This window comes from Falco punctatus (genome assembly GCF_963210335.1).
Source record: "Falco punctatus genome assembly, chromosome: 1".
Classification (NCBI taxonomy): domain Eukaryota; kingdom Metazoa; phylum Chordata; class Aves; order Falconiformes; family Falconidae; genus Falco; species Falco punctatus.
Genome location: NC_137580.1, coordinates 94,697,034 through 94,715,061, shown reverse-complemented (window position 1 = coordinate 94,715,061; position 18,028 = coordinate 94,697,034). Strand labels below are relative to the sequence as shown.

At 43.6% G+C, this 18,028-nt stretch overlaps 2 protein-coding genes across 8 annotated transcripts in view; both read left to right on the top strand.

Annotated features, from left to right (window-relative positions):
* Window positions 1-15,823, top strand: part of MAPKAPK5 (MAPK activated protein kinase 5) — a 27,792-nt gene extending 11,969 nt beyond the window's left edge. For 4 of the 7 annotated variants that reach the window (XM_080390749.1, XM_080390755.1, XM_080390754.1 and 1 more), the window contains 9 exons: window positions 485-574; window positions 1,190-1,285; window positions 2,522-2,602; window positions 6,381-6,568; window positions 8,833-8,953; window positions 9,641-9,771; window positions 10,407-10,528; window positions 10,890-10,994; window positions 11,757-15,823. In XM_080390749.1, coding sequence (XP_080246875.1) covers window positions 485-574; window positions 1,190-1,285; window positions 2,522-2,602; window positions 6,381-6,568; window positions 8,833-8,953; window positions 9,641-9,771; window positions 10,407-10,528; window positions 10,890-10,994; window positions 11,757-11,851 — 1,029 coding nt within the window. In that variant the 3' untranslated portion in view covers window positions 11,852-15,823. The remainder of the gene's footprint in view (window positions 1-484; window positions 575-1,189; window positions 1,286-2,521; window positions 2,603-6,380; window positions 6,569-8,832; window positions 8,954-9,640; window positions 9,772-10,406; window positions 10,529-10,889; window positions 10,995-11,756) is intronic. The other 3 variants (XM_080390750.1, XM_080390751.1, XM_080390752.1) reach the window with 3 other exon arrangements.
* On the top strand, window positions 12,172-18,028 carry LOC308065188 (disintegrin and metalloproteinase domain-containing protein 18-like). The gene is given in 5 exon segments (XM_080390889.1): window positions 12,172-12,226; window positions 16,710-17,343; window positions 17,345-17,474; window positions 17,478-17,619; window positions 17,622-18,028. Coding segments are annotated over 4 exon segments (552 nt in total). The 5' UTR covers window positions 12,172-12,226; window positions 16,710-17,227; the 3' UTR covers window positions 17,786-18,028.

The following is an 18,028-nucleotide window of genomic DNA, read 5'->3' as shown; positions in this document are numbered from 1 at the left end:
CTCTGAACTCAGTAACAAATGCAATAAAATATGCACTGAAATGTTGAAGCAAGAACTTGCTGTTGACTGTTAAACAGAATGTAATTGCCAGAGAGTATGCAAGCAAGTGTAGTGACCTTGTAGACCTAGCCCAGCATATCAAAGGACGCTGTTGTGATCTGTTCCACTTCTGGGGGGCTAATAATGCCCTGTGTTAATCAAACTAAGATGGTTGGGAAGCCCAGTACAACTTAGCTTTTATTTTCTGTTTACTTTAAGTGAAATGCAAACTGAATAGCTTGGTGGATTTCGTTTCCCAGTCGTTGCTTGACTGCAGTATTGTGCATTATGGCCAGGCTTGTCTTAACTTGGAATTGTACCCAAGTGAAGTGAAAATGTTTGGGGTCTAAGCTACGTTTGCAATGTCCTTTTTAAAGCTAAAATAACCGTCCGGGCTAAAGGAGGAGTTCTGTAATTGTAGTTGATTTATTGTGCCCTTTTTCAGATAGCTTTGGCTTTGCAGCATTGCCACTCACTAAACATTGCACATAGAGACCTCAAGCCTGAGAACCTCCTCTTCAAGGATAACTCTCTGGTAAGGTGAAGACTTGGTATTTGTTTACTGCTGAATTCTGTGAAATGGCTCAATAGTGGTGTTCAGGATAGTTGTAAAATGACATGGATGCGATGTTTTGGTGACAAATAAATGACTTTTCTTGGCTTCATGCTTTTCCATACTCTGATCTGCTTGGAGTACAGGCTGTCTGTACTGCTGTTGTTAAATATGGGTCAGGTTCTCCACCTCAACATACATCCTGCTTTGCTGAGGGGATGATCACTCTGCCACATTTCCTCCCTAGGTGTCATCAGGATGTTCTAACATGCATTATAGGTTCTTTAACGTGTCCAAGCACCTGCATATTTCTTTCTTCTCTTACTCGTAACCACCCTGCATATGCAGTGGGCCCCCTACAATGTGCTTAATGCTTTCCAAACCTCAGAGGGGAGGCTGCTTTTAATCCAGAGCACCCAGGAGAACAAAAATGATTGTATCAAAGATCAGCTTATGACCTTTTAGCTTCTTTGTGGAATGGTAACGGTATAAAAACAAAAGAGTGCATGTGGCAAAGGTGAATATAAGGTGAGAAATGTGTATTAGAAAAGCTGATACAATCAGATTTTGTAATGAAACCTCTTTTCCTTGTTTTAGGATGCACCTGTTAAATTGTGTGACTTTGGATTTGCCAAAGTAGACCAAGGTGACTTGATGACACCACAGTTCACTCCGTATTACGTAGCACCTCAGGTAACAAATGATTACAGTTCTAGGTTAGGGGGGAATCATGATCTTAATTGCCTGTGCCTCCATAACCACATCATTTTTACAAGCCTTTGCTGTCCTATTAAGGGCTTCTGGGTGCAGGATAGTATAGTAGCTGCCTTTCAAGGTGGAGTGTCATAGTGATCTATTGATCACAGCAGGAGATCATGAGGCAAATTTTCCCGACTGTGTTCTTAGCCCTCACTGATTGCTGATGCCTCCTGACTCTCCCAGGCCCAGCTCCCACCAGAGAGACTACTCCAGGATTTTGACATTTGGCCTTTAACAGCATTAAAGCAGTTGGTTTGGAAAAACCCCGTGCTTCGCAATCCTTCTTTCAGCTCAGGCTCATTCAAGGTTACTATTCAAGGACGATGCTGAAACAAAAAGCTTCTGTAAAGGCAGTTGCTCAGAAAGAGGGCAGTGGCACAGGGTTACCTGTTCACCTTGCTTGGCCCCCTTGTCGGTATGCATGAAGGCAGAATCTATAATTAGACAGGCTGGTTTTTGAAGTGCTGCTTTCCCCGCTGTCTTTTGTGTGTTGTGTTGGAGTCCTGAAGAAAATTGCAAGAGAATTGCAGATAGTTAATTGCAGTACGGGGGTTGGCAGCCTTTAATGACTAGGAAGAGCAATTGCAGAGATCAGACCATGAGGCTACAGCCGAGTGCCCTGAAAATGCCTCCTCAACTGGAGCCTGCTTTTGAAGACCCTTGTACATTACAAAAAGTTTATAAACCAAGTGAACTACCAAACCCATAGGAGGCTTTTCCTGAGCATATTTAAAATGAGATTTTTGTAGAAACCCAGAAACACAGGTTTGATCAGCAAAGGACAAATTTGATGTGATTTGTTCATGGGAGAGGCAAAAAGGGACATCTCTGGGGCAAGGGTTACCCCCCAAGCACACTTAAGGTTCTAGTTCCAAAGCATGGAAGTCTTAGAGGTTTTGAAGAGGTGTGAGCAATTGCTTTAATTCAGGCAAAACCGTAATTTTCATCCAAAGCAGCAAAATATTTTAGCTGAAATTTTCCCCTTGTAGAAAGCTTCCAGTCTTTCTTAGGAAGAACAGTTTGAATGTGGCAGTCTTCAGTAGCTGGAAAAAGTCCACCAAATAGAAAAACGTCAGGCATCTTTGGCATAGGCATTGCTGTTTGTGGTGCCTTTGTAGATGAGATGTATTTTGTGTTTTTATTTTTATTTTTTTCCTCTCATGGCAACAGGTATTGGAGGCACAAAGACGGCATCAGAAAGAAAAATCTGGTATTATCCCCACCTCTCCAACACCTTACACTTATAACAAGGTAAGCTATGAAACAGTCCACAAGTCAGTATCTTTAAAGCACGGTGTCTTCCCCACCCTGTTGGTGTACTGCAGAAGTAGTCTATAGACATGGTTTATCACTTAAGGCAATAAATTTTATTGCCCTGAAATTACACACTTATGCCCAGGAGCAGTAAAGGTGTTCTGATCTCTGTGACAGGAATACTTTTAACTAGCCAAATATCTCACACGAGTAAAAAGCAGGATCTGTAGGAAACAGCAGGGAAGAGTCATGTTGCTTGCTATTTTGTGTACACGTGTATGTTCAGCTCGAAGGCAGTGGTATCTTTAGGGCTTTATTTCTTGAAAGTGTGGTTCCTTTGGCTTTTCTAAAGGGAGTGGCCAGGTATATTGCGGTATTTCTCCCCTTATATGTATTAGTTTCAGACCAGGTTTTATTCGGTTGAACTGGCAAACTAGAAGATGATGATCTGTGCAGGTAGCTGTCTTTCTCAGTTTGGACGTGACGCGCTGAATGGCAGTGCTGGCTCTGCATTCTCGCTGATAGAATGGATAATGAAATGCACACTTGGTCCAAGCCTAATTGATGATCCTCTGATTAAAGGAAAAGTATACAAACACTATCATAGGAGCACTAAATATTAACAAGATCATGGAGAGAGTGGGATGATTGTGCTGGAGTGTGACCACGTGGGAAGTTCTTTCACCTCCACAAGAGGCTGGTTCAAAGGGAACCTCTTTCCTGCTGTCAGCCAGAGTTCCTGGATGAGCAAAGCACTATTTAGGCTGTCTTCTTCAGGCAGCTGTGGTGGTACCTTGTCTGTATCGGGGATCTTCTGCAAAATGGCCAACAGTGTATTGTGTTGTGTGTAGCAGCAGCCGTGGGCAATAGCAACTACTGCTAGAGTCTTGGCAAAGTTATGACAGAAAGTGTCGGAGAGGTTGTACTCCTTTTTGGTCATTCCAAGATATTTTCCTCCATGTTATCGTCACTGTCTCCTGCCATCTTAGCAGTGTTTGAACCACCGAGTGTTCTTTCACAATGTCAATGTTGATTAAAGTCAGCTGGTTTCTGATGGCAATGCTAGATATCTCACTGATTCCAGCTTCAAGGATGGTTGTTTAACCCACCACATGCAGGAGAGGTGGTTTGATACATAATGCTATGTTTTAGTAACCTATAGAGAGCTAAAGCAAAGATGGGCAGAGATAACTTTCACTCAGTTAACCTGCCTTCTTCAGGGTTATGATTATCTCTTCCCCATCCTGGAGAAACAGATGGATGACTGAAGCCAGACACTTCTTACATAAAGAGTTTTCAGGCAGGTGCCAATAGTCTTTTCAATACAGAGTTTCTTCTGCCCTCTCATGTGAACACCAGTCACAGGGAAAGTTGTTTATTATACGTTTTGAAAGGCTCACAAGGCAGGGTCAAGAATTCCACTTCTGTGGATTGAAGCATATTTGCTCTCCAATAATAGCCCTCTCCAAGGGAGGAGATGCAGGTCCAGAGACACCTAGAAGTGGTTGCTCACTGTTCATGTTTGTAACAGTTTGAAAGCTGTTTTGTTCTTTTAATGAACCAGAAAGCCCTGGCCATTGCACCTGAAGCAAAATATGGGTCATATTCTTGTACAGAACAGGTGAACCTTGAAAAGATAGCAAATGGACCTGAGAACGTTCAGCTGCCGTGATCTTCTGGTGTTTATAATATGATACAGTGGTTTTCTTTTCATGTTAAAGACTTGATCGGTCACTCTGAACTGCTTTCAGCCACGGTGGCACTCCCTGGAAAGGCCACTGAAAGAAGTGGCCTCATCCTTACCTTGCCAAGTGTGACTCACTGCAAAAGCAGCATCTGGCATATGCCTAGTTCCCTGAAATAGACTGTGATGTACTCCCAGGTACACTGTCCTTCCACAGCGATTCAGAACCTGAGGGGAAATGCCTGTGATCCACCTTCACGATCAGCAGTGCTCTCCCACAGATGTAAACTGGAGGAAAAAACCACATCTTTGATTCCTGAGTATTCTTATTAAAATGTGTGTGTATTGGATCAAGTATGACTGTGTATGTCATAGCTGGAGGAGGTTGCCTCTTGAGAAATAGAATCTGAGAACCATACCCACAAGGAATTTAGACACCTTTTTCCCACTTAATGTGCCTAAAGTCCCGTTGATTTCATTAGAAATTGTCTCCGGTCAATTAAAAAATGTTGAGAATTTTGGTACCTAAATAGAAATTCAGACTTCTAGAGCTATCTGAGTTTGGCTTGAACAACTTGCTCCAAAGCATACGTATGTGGGGCAACTCATTGATGTTTCTTCTGTTATCAGCATCCATGTTTTTTGTAAAAGCCAAAAGCTAAGAGTTTGATATAATGATCAGTATGAGCTGGTCTGAGTGTATGCCCTCCAGAAGGAAACAGTCTCACCTTTGAGGGCCCCTTGCTGGGTCGGTGTGGATCCAGTCAAAAACCCAGTTGTTGGAGTCAGGGATTCTGCGTTTGCTGAGTTTATCTGTGCAGCTTCACCAACGCCGGTGCTGGCCTAGTAGATGGTGGAATATACAGTCTGGGGCAGGGGGTGGTGGTGCTGGCGTTGCTTCAGGTGGCAGCTGTGCAGGCTTCTGCCTGTGTAAAACAATCGCAGAACCTCTCCAGTTTCCCAAATCTGCCCTTGTCTTTCCAGAGTCACCTGAACCTGACTGGAGTTCAGGCTTCTGCTTACACTTGGCTGTGTGGTCCTGTCCATCCTTGGGCTGGCATAAACCCTTGGGAGTCCCCCGGAAGACTGATAGGGCTGGAAGCTGAGCTAGTAAAAATAAATAATGAGCTGTACAAATGCTAGCGTTGGCACAAAAGAAATACTGGGAATGGGTGGCCAGGGTCCGAGCAGGTCCTACCAGCCCTAGCCTGTACCGTGCCATAACCAAGTAATGACAGAGCTGCAATATTAAGGATTTGGTCCAACAGAAGCTTGAATTGAAGTCTGGGCTGTTATGGTCCTATTCCTTCTTCTTGAGTAGTGTCTGTGTTGCGTGAACACGCAGTGAGGCAGATGGGGAATAGATCTGGCTTTTGGCTTCTTAACTGAGCTGGATTTTGGCAGATCTACCTCCTGGATGAGCTTGTTCTGTATCATATCAGCAGTAACAGTAGTGCAAGGGCAGGGGAGGGAGCTCCAGGCTGGGATGGGAGGGCAGGAGGGAGCACAGCCTAAGCAGCCGTGAAATACTGCTCCTGGCTTGCTGAAGCTTCTTCATCTCCATGGTTTTCAGGAAGTGTGGGTTTATTTTTGGTTTTTTTGTTTGGTTGTGGTTTTTTTTTTTTTCCATTACAGACATCTCTGATTAAGTATCTCTGCTAGCTCATTTATTTGATGTTGTTTCTTTCCCACCCCCCACCCCCCACATTCTAAACAATGACTGTATTGTTGTATGTTCTGATACTGAGAGATAGGATTCAAGTATCCTGAGAGATGTAATAAATGCGCAGCTTGCTCACACCTCTGATGCGCCAGCTGCTTCCATACAACGTACCGTTGCATAGCACAGAGTTCCAGGAGCGCTTTCTGTAAACAAGTTACTTTTGGGTACTGAAAGTAGTTTAGCTTGGCAACGTGGAGTTACCTTGTGCTTATGTATTTGCCGTGTTTATCCGTGAAGGTCTTCAGATGGACCTTCAGGAGGAGGCTGAGCTGTGTTTCTGTTTTAGGGACTCACATAGAGCTTTTAACATAGCTACACCGCTGCTTGCTGCAAATTGCGCCCCAAAGTGATCATTTCCTTGCTTTCAGAGCTGTGACTTGTGGTCCCTGGGTGTCATTATTTACGTGATGCTGTGTGGATACCCTCCGTTTTACTCCAAACACCACAGTCGGACAATTCCAAAGGACATGCGGAAAAAGATCATGACAGGAAGTTTTGAATTTCCAGAGGAAGAGTGGAGCCAGATCTCAGAAATGGCGAAAGACATTGTGCGAAAGTGAGTCAGTTGAGGAAAATGTTGTATTGCTCTTTGCTTATATTAAGAAATTGGAAAATCACTTGAAAGTGCGTTATCACAAAGGGCTTATTTTTCCAAAGATGGGGGGAATTGTCTGCAGCACGTACAGCTGAAAAATTTTCTACCATATTCAGCACAAATGAAGTCTGGTAAAATATTTCTCTTTCCCTCTCTTTTTCCTCCCCAACTGTTGTGTTCTAATCTTGATACCTCTCTGAAGTTGCTAGAGTGCATTGTGCATTTAGTCTTTAAGGGGAACGGGTGCGTTACCTTGCTTCAGAACAGTATAGACCAGTGGCTGTCACATCTGCAAGTGCTCTCCAGGGACGTATCTTCTACGATTTTGTTTAAACCGCTGTTATAATCAGGGGGCATTTAGGTGGCGTAATACGGTCTTGTAGATCTGTCCCTTAAACCCCTTGTGCACATAATACGCAGTGTAAAAGGAGTCAAGAGAGAGGCAGGGAAAGGGAGGTGAAGATCTGTCACAAGGTCTATGGGGTTTTGCACTGATGTTTTATTCTAAATGCTAATGGAAGCTGTTTTTCATGCAGTGCACATCTCTCAGTTGCAAATGTTTCAAAGACAGTGATCCCATGGACCTGTTTGGAAGCACAGTGTGGCACTGATTAGGTCTTGACCTCACTTGTTTTTTAAAATGTGAGAGGGACTTGCTGCCTTTGCTTGTATCGCCAGAGGGACTGGAAGGATAAAAGCAACATAAAATAGAAAAAATAGATCCCTTTAATAATTTTAAACTGTCTCCACTGATTTACTGTAAAATCTCCAAGGACTTTAACATTGTTTGGAAAGGGTGCCGGGACCTGTTCATAGCAGCGCAGGAGAGCCCACAACCTTTCACCACACAACTTGTAGATGATGTTGCAATGAAACTTCTGTTTATACCAAGGTCAACTCTTTATTGTCACTCAGAAGCTCCACAGTCAATAGATTTCATTGTCTTTTAAAATGACCGTGAAACTCAGCTCACAGAACATTACTTGGATTCAGTTCACTTAATTCTCTTACTAACGTTATCAGGACTCCCTTTCCTGCTTGTCTTTTCCAGCCAGTGAGTCTGGATCTGTGTTTATGGTGCAGGAATACATTTAGACACTATATAATTCTGGATAAGTTTACATTTTATTTATGTAAACTGCTATTTGTAAGGAGTCTTGCTTCTGGAGGTCATATTTTGCATTCAAGCAGCTGCTTCCTTTCAAGCATGTCGAGCTGATTTCTGACCTCAAGCTTTATGAGCTGGAGTGCTTGATAATAGGTTAGGACTTTGGAAAGCTACAGAAAAGGAATGCATGTGTCTTGGGTCTTGTATCAAAACTGAACTTGCGACCTGTTTGGCAGCATGGCCTTGCAAGTGAAACTTAGGAGCTAGCCTGTGGTCCTGCTGACATTTTGTAAAAGTTATTTCCACTTTCTTGGTACATTAAACAAGTCTGCTTTGCAGACGGGAAGCTGATTGAGAGTATTGTCTAAGAAAGTATGACAAACTCATCAAGTCATTCTGTTTCTAATTTAGACTCTTGGGATAACTTGTCAGCACTCTGCGTGAAATTTTACTTTCTTATTAAACAGTTGTGATTATCCTGAGAACATGAGTTTATCTCTTTCTAGGTTTTCATTCTAGTGAAATGTAATGCCATGGGGTTTTCAGAGATCTCAGAATAAAGTTCCTTCTTATTTTGTGGTGGGATAGCATGCCGAAGTGTCCGTTACTTGAGGCTTTTGCAGGGGGAGAAAAGCTAAGGAGTTGCATGGTGAAAGCACTTAATTCAGCAAACAGGTTTCCAGGTTTGAAACTGCCTTTCTTCACTGTGCCCAGAGTCCTTGGTTTGAGTATAGCCTGTCACGTGGACGAGCTCTAGACATACATTTCCAGAGAGTGTCGGTCTGGATCGTTTCCAGTTAATCTGGAAGATCATTTCCCATCTGGGAGGATGTGAATACAGAGTTCAGCAGTACACAGGTATTACTCAGTGCCTTTCTCTTACACTGAGTTGCTGAGTATAACTGGATGAACTGTGATAACGTTAAAATCACCACAGCAAGAGGCAGTGAAGCTGGCAGAAAGCGCTTTTGGATCAGCTTAGTTTTGAGTTGTTAGGAGGAGTTTCTTTTTGGGCCCCTCTAATGCTTAGAGATTGCTAAGTGCTCTGATCCCAGACAGAGCAGGACATTGTAAATCAACAAAGACCTCTTTACAGACTGATTGATTCCTTTCCCAGGCTGCTGAAGGTCAAACCTGAGGAACGGCTGACCATTGAAGGTGTGCTGGACCATCCCTGGCTCAACTCCACCGAGGCACTTGATAACATCCTACCCTCTGCCCAGCTGATGATGGACAAGGTCTAAACAACACCTTATTTTATCAAGAATGTTGCATAGGAGAGCTGGATAGCTCTTGGATGGTTTGAGTGTTTTCCTTCACGTGGTGTTATGCAGATAAAGAGCTCCCCTTCTGCCTTAATGAGAGCCTGAGATCTTTGTAAGAAAATGGAGACGGTTCCATTTGAAATTTGGGTTAGGAGGAGGTGCTCCAAGATTGGTGGTAAAGAGCAGCCGTGTGCTAACAAGTAGAGAACAGAGTGTGGTGGTAAACATGCCTGAGGACTCTCCCCTGTAGGTCTTTTCTCTTTTTTTCCCATGTTTTATATCTGACCTCATTATTTGCAGTAAATGAATAGCCCTTCTTGCCTGCTTTAAACTCTGCTCAAAGAGGAGTTCAGTCAGCACTCTTAAGCTTGTGAACATGAGAAGCAGAGATGATGCTTTGTCCTGTTTAGCCCCTGTGAGGTCAGGATATATTGTCCCACAGTCAATTACTATAGTTCCAGTCACGTCATGCATAATTCAAACCTGATTTTTGTTATGCATTTCTGAAATAAATAGGATTTTGGTGCCTATCTTTTTATCTTTTTTCTTTTTTTTTTCTTTTCCTTTTTTTTTGTCCATGGCTAACGTTGTCCATATATTGTTCTTCAATTCACAAAGAAGCTAATTAAATCAAGTGCAACTCTTGTTTTTTCATTCCAGGCAATGGTTGCAGGCATACAACAGGCTCATGCAGAACAGCTTGCAAACATGAGAATCCAAGACCTCAAAGTCAGTCTCAAACCCCTGCACTCCGTCAACAACCCAATCCTGCGCAAAAGGAAATTACTGGGGTAATTCTCTAAAGCTCCTTTTGAAAGATCAATGTACAGGCAGCTGTGATGCCTGGAGAATGACTTCAAGCATGTTACAGGTTCCTTCAAGTATAACCGTGCTCCTGAATTTCTGATTTGCTTGACATGCTCTTCGTGCTGAAGTGTGTTGTTGGGGGTCGTTATGCACAATATGGTTCTTCCAAGATACGCCAGTGAGGGCAGGAAGGAGGTTGGACAGTGTTATTGTATTGTACAGGTACTGGAACAGACCCCTTCTGAGAAGATGGGTCACATGTTGAGGAAGGTAAGGCAGACTGGAAGAAACAATTCCAAGATAATTCTTTTTTTCTGATCCTGACATTTCTTTACTGAAAGAGTCAGGTAATCTCCCTTTGTTCGAGTTACCTGTCTGAACAATACGATAATGCATTTTAGGATTATCCTTATTTGAATTAATTTAAAGGAATATTTATTTTTCTTCATATTTAAAGTGGTCTCATAATATAGGACGTTGTTATAATTAATGCTAATCCACCTCCCAGTCCCAGCCTTCCAGAGAGTGAAAGAGTGTGTTATACTGGTGCAGTTATGCAACAAGTAACGAACTTGAGTTGCATTCAAATTCTAATTGTTTCCTCCTTGTTCTTTTGCAGCACTAAGCCAAAGGATGGTGTTTATATCCACGACCCTGAGAATGGAAGCAATGATTCCAACGTGGCTCTGGAAAAGCTCAGAGATGTGATTGCTCAGTGCATTCTACCACAGGCTGGTAAAGGTTGCCACTTTTAAAGAAAGTTACATTCCTAAACATGCAAGACACTGACTTTTTACTGTGCCTTAAGATCAGTCTGTGTCAGTGGTGAGGAAGGATAAATGAAACTCCTGTTGTCCTAGCCAGTCTCAAGAGGAAAGTGTTGTCTGTGGACTGTAATTTTGGTGCATGCATAATATTAGAGTCAACAGTGACATGCAGAGCTATTAAAATAACTTTCAAACAGGAGTGTGCTTTCAAACAGATTCCCTAGTTTGTGCGAGGCGAGGAGGAATGACTGGAGCACATACTGTTTACTGAAGCTCTGAATGTTGCTGCGAGGCAGAATGACAAACCTCCTGTTTATCTTTGTTCTCCTAAATAGGAGAGAATGAAGATGAGAAGCTGAATGAAGTGATGCAGGAGGCATGGAAGTATAATCGAGAGTGTAAGTTGCTGCGAGACACCCTTCAGAGCTTCAGCTGGAATGGTGAGGAACTCCTTCTCTTCCACAGAGAAGCGCTAATGCCGGGTGAAAGAGGGGAAGCAGTGACCTTCTTGTATGGAAGTAAAAAAAAAAACAAAATTCTTGAATTTGTACCAAACTGATTTAGGTTTTGCTACTGTTTCAACCCTTCTGCCAGCATGAGTGTACTAGAAATTAGGTTGACAGTTCTGCCTTAAAATTTCTCTCTGAGGTTCAGGTTAGAGTTTTCGAAGGCGCTGAGTCAGGTAGGAACATAACGGCACAAGTGGATCATCGCTTTAGAAATCACTTCAGCTGTTTTGATCTGGTTTCCTTCCAGCTCTTCATTACCCTCTCTCTGGTGGAGGCTGCTGCCCTCATCTATGCAATCACAGAATCTCTTCCACTTGCTTTGGATAACAGAATTGAACGAGGCCAGCTGCCTGGGGAGCGTTCAGATGGCTCCTTGACAAAACAGGGTGGCAGAGGTGTCAGCCCCCAGGAGCCGATGCTGATAAATATAAGGGGACCAGGGGCATTGGCCAGGTTCACAGGGCTTGGTCATGCCTCTTCTCTCTTTGTTTGGTTTGATTGGTTTTAATTTAGGTTTTTGAGTCCTCAGTTTTTTCAGTGGAACTAGAAGTTGTAGCTCGTTTTGATTCCCTTGCACATGTTGTCCTAAGTTTCAGTGTGAATCGTTGTTTTGTGTTCAGTGTGTAACTCCAGCCACAGTTGCTTTCCTCCTTGTGCCCAGCACCAGATGACTACCTGTTCTTTTCCTTGCAGGCAGAGGATTCACAGATAAAGTGGATCGACTAAAACTGGCAGAAATAGTAAAACAAGTTATCGAAGAGCAGACAAACTCCCATGACTCTCAATAGCTGGAGCTTCTTAATCTTATTTTTTTTACCATTTAAGATTTATTCTTTAACTGTAAAAAGTATTTTTATGTAAATTAATAAATCATAATTATTTCATTAAATTTCCATACTGCTTGAAAATGCTGTACAGTTGTAGATACAAAAAAAATCATTGGTACTGTAATATTTTTTTAAAACTCAGTTCCTTGAGGTATATATGATCACTTATGTACTGTTAATCATGAGTCCCCCAGACGGGGAAAATTATATTGTTAAAGACCATTCTTTTTCTTAATAACCAGTTGCAGAAGCTGCCTTCCATCTGCTATACATACAGCCAGCTGCAATGACTATTTATGTGAACAAGACAGCCACAGTTTTTCAACACCCTGCTGAGTAAGTACTTGAAGCGAGTGCTGTGAAAACTTCATAGCTACCCTTTGCGCCTAAATTCTGCGTCTTTATGTAGAGGCAACTAAATAGCCTTCTGGTTTTGCTAGACGACCCGAGAGCCACACTTGGCCTCGCCAAGGGCACCTGAGGCCATACGCTTGCTGTATTTTTCAGTTCTGATCAGTAGCCCTCTTTCTTTCTTTCTTCCCCATCTTCCTCAGACCTTTTTTAAGGCTGAATTGGCCATTCAGCATAAGATTCCTCTTTTTATCATGTTGTTCAGCAGCAGGATAGAAGAATGTTCTACTTACTTACGTACAAGTTATTTTTATTTTCATGATGGGATCTTCTATGGACAAAAATAAGCATGGGGTTAATTTGCTTCACCCCCAGACCAGAAGTTGTGCGTGTTTTACCTGTGTCCTTCATTCTTTCCTTTTTAGAAGATCCAACACTTGGTTTCAAACTTGTCCTCTTGTTTGAAAGAGATCATCCTGGCAAGGGTCGTAGTGCTGCTGTGTGGATCCACCAGTGATCCTTCTCTTGTGTCACCTTCTGGAGTCCAGGCTCCCCATCCCTTTGATGCCTTTGAGCTCTTCCTGGGGGAGCAACAGATGCAGGGCTGCTCCTTGACACATGTCCTTTCGCTGCCTGGACCATGAGGCTGCCCAGGGCAGATTCTTACACTAGTCTGGAACATTGGCTCCAAAAGCTGCTTTTTTAATCTTAATTAAACAAACAAATGAAAATAATCTGTACATATTTCTAGTTTTCTACCTTCTGATGCTTTTCTTTCTTTTGAGACCGGTTGAAGGCTTTTTATAGAGATATTTTGGTACTATACCTGTGCAGACGTTGAATGAGTTCGGTCTGCAGACTGAAGTGCCAATTCAGGACTATTAGTAATGACTCTTGAACATTATTGTTATATTTCATAGCTCATTAATTTTGGGTTTACATTTACAAACCTGAGCCATGAATCTCCCAATTTACTCTTACGGCAGTCCAGCCTTGTTCTTTTTTGTCTTTTTTCTATACTGGACTTCCTGGCAACCTTTAGCTTGGATGGCAAACCAGTGTCTGACTCTTTCTATACAATTTTGTAAACAGTGACTTAGTTTTTCTACATGAAGGAGATACTTCATTTCCCATTCTTTGTCAGCAACTTGTCAGCTTTCTTTTAATCCTGTTGACAGTTTTCCAATGCCTGATTTATCACAGAGTAAGAACCACAGTCCCTACTTGACCATCATGTTCTCTGATGGAAATAGGGAATTTTTGTGTAAGCCAGAATTGTACCTCTGACACTACATGGAATGTTTGTGCACTGACATGTATCAATGACAACTGTAGAGAGTTGGCAAGAGGCAAGAGTATTTGTAATTTCTTGGAAGTACCAGCAAGTTTGCAGGCCCTATTATATTCATTTCTGTCCTTGCCCTAAGTTTTAGGTCTTGTCAACATCCGCATGATCTTTAAAGGTAGATCATTTCCTTTGTAACTTGAAATCCATGGGCTTTTTTCTGGGAAATCTTACTGTATCGGAACTTTTAAGCATGGCAAATAGAGAAAGAAACAAGGAAATCACGTTTGTTTGAATGGGAGTGTAAAAAAAAATCCCTTTGCCCTCCAAAGAGGAAAATACTCGGACAGTTTCTTGGAAGCCAGAGCTTTTGAGCAGAAAACCGAATCAGATTGTAGTGGCTCTCAGTCAGCAAAGACTGCTGCCGTGCCACAGCCTGGTACGATCCGAGCACCATGTGAGCCCCGTGGGCTCTAACACACGGGGACCTGGATTTTCTGTCGGGTTCTGTCGCATTAAAGACGACGGCAGCAAGCCTTGTGTGCCGTTTTGTAAGGCTCCGGAGGAAACTGCTTCAGCCTGTTTCTGCAGTGCCGGTGTGTTTGGTATAGCGGGGAGCACTGGGGATGGGAGAGAACTGCTGCTTGCTGACATCCGAGGCAGCTCAGAAATGAGCTGAGAGGATGGGATCTGACCGTGCCTTGGAGGGTCCATCCTTTCCTCCTTAATTTACACAACAGTAATTTCAAGCTGCTGCTGGTGGTGAGGTGGGTACTTTTCCGACTGACCATAAAGTGTTTTGGTGTCTGGAGGGAAGTTACATTTCAAAGGGCTTTTGTGATAAGGAACTGCTTTTTATGGATTTACCGTAGATGTTTTTGTCAGTGATAAATACGAATGGCCTCATCTAAAACAGAGGGAGGGACAGATTAAGAAAACACAATTTGAAGATTCAAGGTCAAATGGTTTTATTTCTATGAGAAAGTTGATATTTTTTTTACTCTTTAAGAAGTTACGTTCTAGGTTTCAAGATTAAATATACTTTAACAGCTTCATTTATGTATTTTAATGTAGTATTTTACTTTCTCCTTCCTGGGTTTTTTTTTCTTGTTCAGTTGACATAAATGCAAGATACTTGTCTTGATTACGTAAGGTTTTACTTGGTAATAAATCTACTGATTGTTTATAGCAGACTGTGAATATTGTAAATATCTTGAGATGGAAGGGTTGTGTGGGATCAAAGAAGACGTTCTTTGTGCAAACACTAAAAGGATATGGGAAAGCTCTATAGGATTTAGAATTTTATTTAATTGAAAAATCTCTGAAATCATTTGACCTTTGCAAAATTTTATGTATATCTGACTTCTCCTGTGACTTGATTATTTTAATATATATATATAATATATTTTATATATATATATAAAGGTTAGAAGAACTTGACTAGGTGAAAGAGTTTTTGATTGGAAATAGCAACATGTCAAAGTTTTGCTGTCATTACTTCAGGTTTTTCTTTTGGAAATCCGAGTCTGTCCTCATATGCCATGTTTAACTTCTGTGTATTAAAATGTTTTCATTTCTCCTTTACAGTGTTATCTGTAATACATTATTTTGGATCAGTATTATCTTGTAAATATTACGCATTGGTGTATATAAATGATTTTACTAAACTTAAAAAGTTACTGGCTGCTTTTGTTTGGCTCCCCAGTCCCGGCAGTACAGAAGGGAGGAAGGATGGCTGCGTTCCAGAGGGAACAGCACCCCGCTTCTGCCACCCCCAGACCCGTCCTGCCATGCTTGGTCCTCTGTCCCATTTGCCTTACAAATGGGAACTTTTGCTTTATATTTTCTTAGGAGTGCCCTGAGACTTTGAGTTGAAAGAACGAACGACAGGGTAGGCTGCTTAAAGCCCTAGAAAATCGCACGTTCTGCCTGGCAACGTTACCTGAAATTGCTTCTTTTGAAATGCTGCTTTCCATTAGATGGCAGCAGTACCTGCCCAGTGCTACCAGTTAATCCTCCAAGGTCTAGAGGATTTTTCTTGTAACCATGACTTTGGGTGGTCAGGGAAGGGAGGGGGAGTTGTTCTGTGTTGTGACATTTCTTCTGTCAGCTCTAACAGCTCCTCCGTTCCACCGGGCACGTTCTTTGGGGCAGGAGCTAGGAACCGCTTTCTTTAGGATGACAGTCCTCGCAGGGTGCTGTGCTTCTCTGAAGGTGGCTGGAACGGGAGCCCTGCGGGGACACGTGGCAGGACTGGCAACTTGGGAGACACGGCTAGACGAGCAATGGGTCAGTCTTTGCCCAGGAGCACTGGAGTGTTCTCCCCTCTCAGCCAGCCAGCCCATGGCACTTGTACGCTTCCTGGGTCTGGAAATATTTTACTTACCCTCCAGCATGGTTTGTCTGGCTTGTTGCCTGCAGCCAGATAGACCCGTGTCACATGAGCATTTCAGAGCGAAAGTGGCACTGAAAAGAAGCAATGGGACTGCTGTGAGTGCCTGTGTGCCTCTGGGCACCTTCTTTGGAAGAGCTGACATCCATCTGCTTGGTACCTTTGAGGGGTTAGGGGTGTGTTGGGTAGTGAGTAGCCATCAGAGCATCCATAGCTTTGGGAAGGGCAGTGAGAGGACAGTTTCCAAGCATCCTGGGAGTATTTAAAGCAGCCAAACCAGCTGCAGCTGCTCTGTAGAAGTGGCACAAGGAAGACTCTCCCCTACTCACGGAAGGATGTGTGCCCAAAGAACGTCTCCCCAGCAAGAAAACTCCCCTCAGATCTTTAAAAGATTCAGTGATGTGCTGAAGCTGAGCAAGGTTATCTGTGAGCAGACACCGAAGGCTCTCGCTGCTGCAGCTGAAGGTCCAACCCAATGATTGTTTCCCTGGTAATCTTCTGTTGCCTTCCACTTACGAGTGCTTAATCCCCTTTTAAACAAATTGCTGCAGCAGCGCTGGCTTGTCGTGCTCTCGGCAAACCGGGTCAGCCCAAGCAGGGTGCAGCAGGCTCTGAGCGATGAGATGGGGCATGGTTAATGTGCCTGGGGCGTGGGTCCCATCCTCCCCACGGAATGTTTGTGTTTGAAGTGGGGCTGGAGAAACGGTCACCCCTCGGGTGCCAAAAGGAGCTCTCCCCCGGCTTCCCACCCCATGGCAGGTCTTTCCCTGCGCTGCTTTACTCTGTTGCAGTTGGATGAATGGATGCATGGATGGTTCCCGGCGTGTCCTACCTCCATGGTGGGCAGGCGGCTGAGGAAGAGCTCCAAAAAGGCACGTTGGATGGCAGGAGCAGGCGGCTTGAACCCGGTTGTGGGCTGAACAGGGAGAAGACAACAGACCCTAAGGGAAGGTGTCTGAGCGGTGAGCAGGGATCTTTGCTGCTGATTTTTTTTCTGATGGCTTATCATCCACACTTTCCTCTCTTTCCTCCAGCCCAGGAGGCAGTGACCGTGGCTCCGTGCCGGACACAGCCCAGGGGTGCCCCAACGGGCAGAGGGATTTTCTTCCTTGGGCTGAGCCTGTCCCTCCTGCTCCTGCTGCCCTGTGCCGGCTGCGGACCCCAGCCCTATTAGGTAGTCATTCCAAGGAAACTTGGCCCAAGGGCAGGGAAAGCCAGCCAGGATGAAGTGTCCCATATCATTGGCATTCAGGGGGTAAATCACACGATTCACCACAGGCAAAAAGACTTTGTAATAAAAAGCCTCCCCATGTTCACTTGTGGGTCCTGGGGGGAAATCATGGCTGAACAGCCCCACATGCCAGCAGGTTGCCATTACTGTGGCTATGTGGAAGGCATCCCGGACTCCGTGGTGACTCTGACTACTGCTGCAGGTTGGAAACTCAAGCTACAGCATCAAGCTCCTGGCAGCTTCCACCATGGCTGAGCATCTGCTGCTGCAGAGGGAGGCGGCGGTTCCTGGAATGGTGATGTACAAAATGCCTAACGAAGGTGGATAATTCCCAGGTCCTGGTACAGACAGAGGGCAGTTCCAGCCCTGGGGACACACGTGGCATTTGGAGCTCCTTGTCATGGTGGACAAGGAAGGTTTTGATGCTTTTGGCAGAAGTATAACTAATGTAACGCTGCAAGTTCTTGAAATAGTCTGGTGGATGGGCTATTTTATTCTTTCCATCTTCGTGTTTTGATAACTGCACTAGAGGTTTGGGGGAAGAAGAACCCAATCAGTGTTACCAAAAACACAACCGAGGTCCTTCATAATTTTAATCTTTGGTGGAAGCAGCAAAGCCTTACGTACTGTGCATGATGTGAGGTGTCTTTCATACCTCGTTGGACTTTAATCACGGTATGAAAGCATTGCACGTGGGTGGCAAATCCAACTTTGCCACTGCATGTGATAGAAAATATGCCTCTGCTGTCCTCTTATTTGTAAAACAGCATTACATGGACACTTGTCCATGTCACTCGTGTGTTAGGGTATGTCCTTGGCATGGAGCACGATGACAGATGCTGCAGTTGTGGAAACACCTCCAAATGCATCACGAGCACA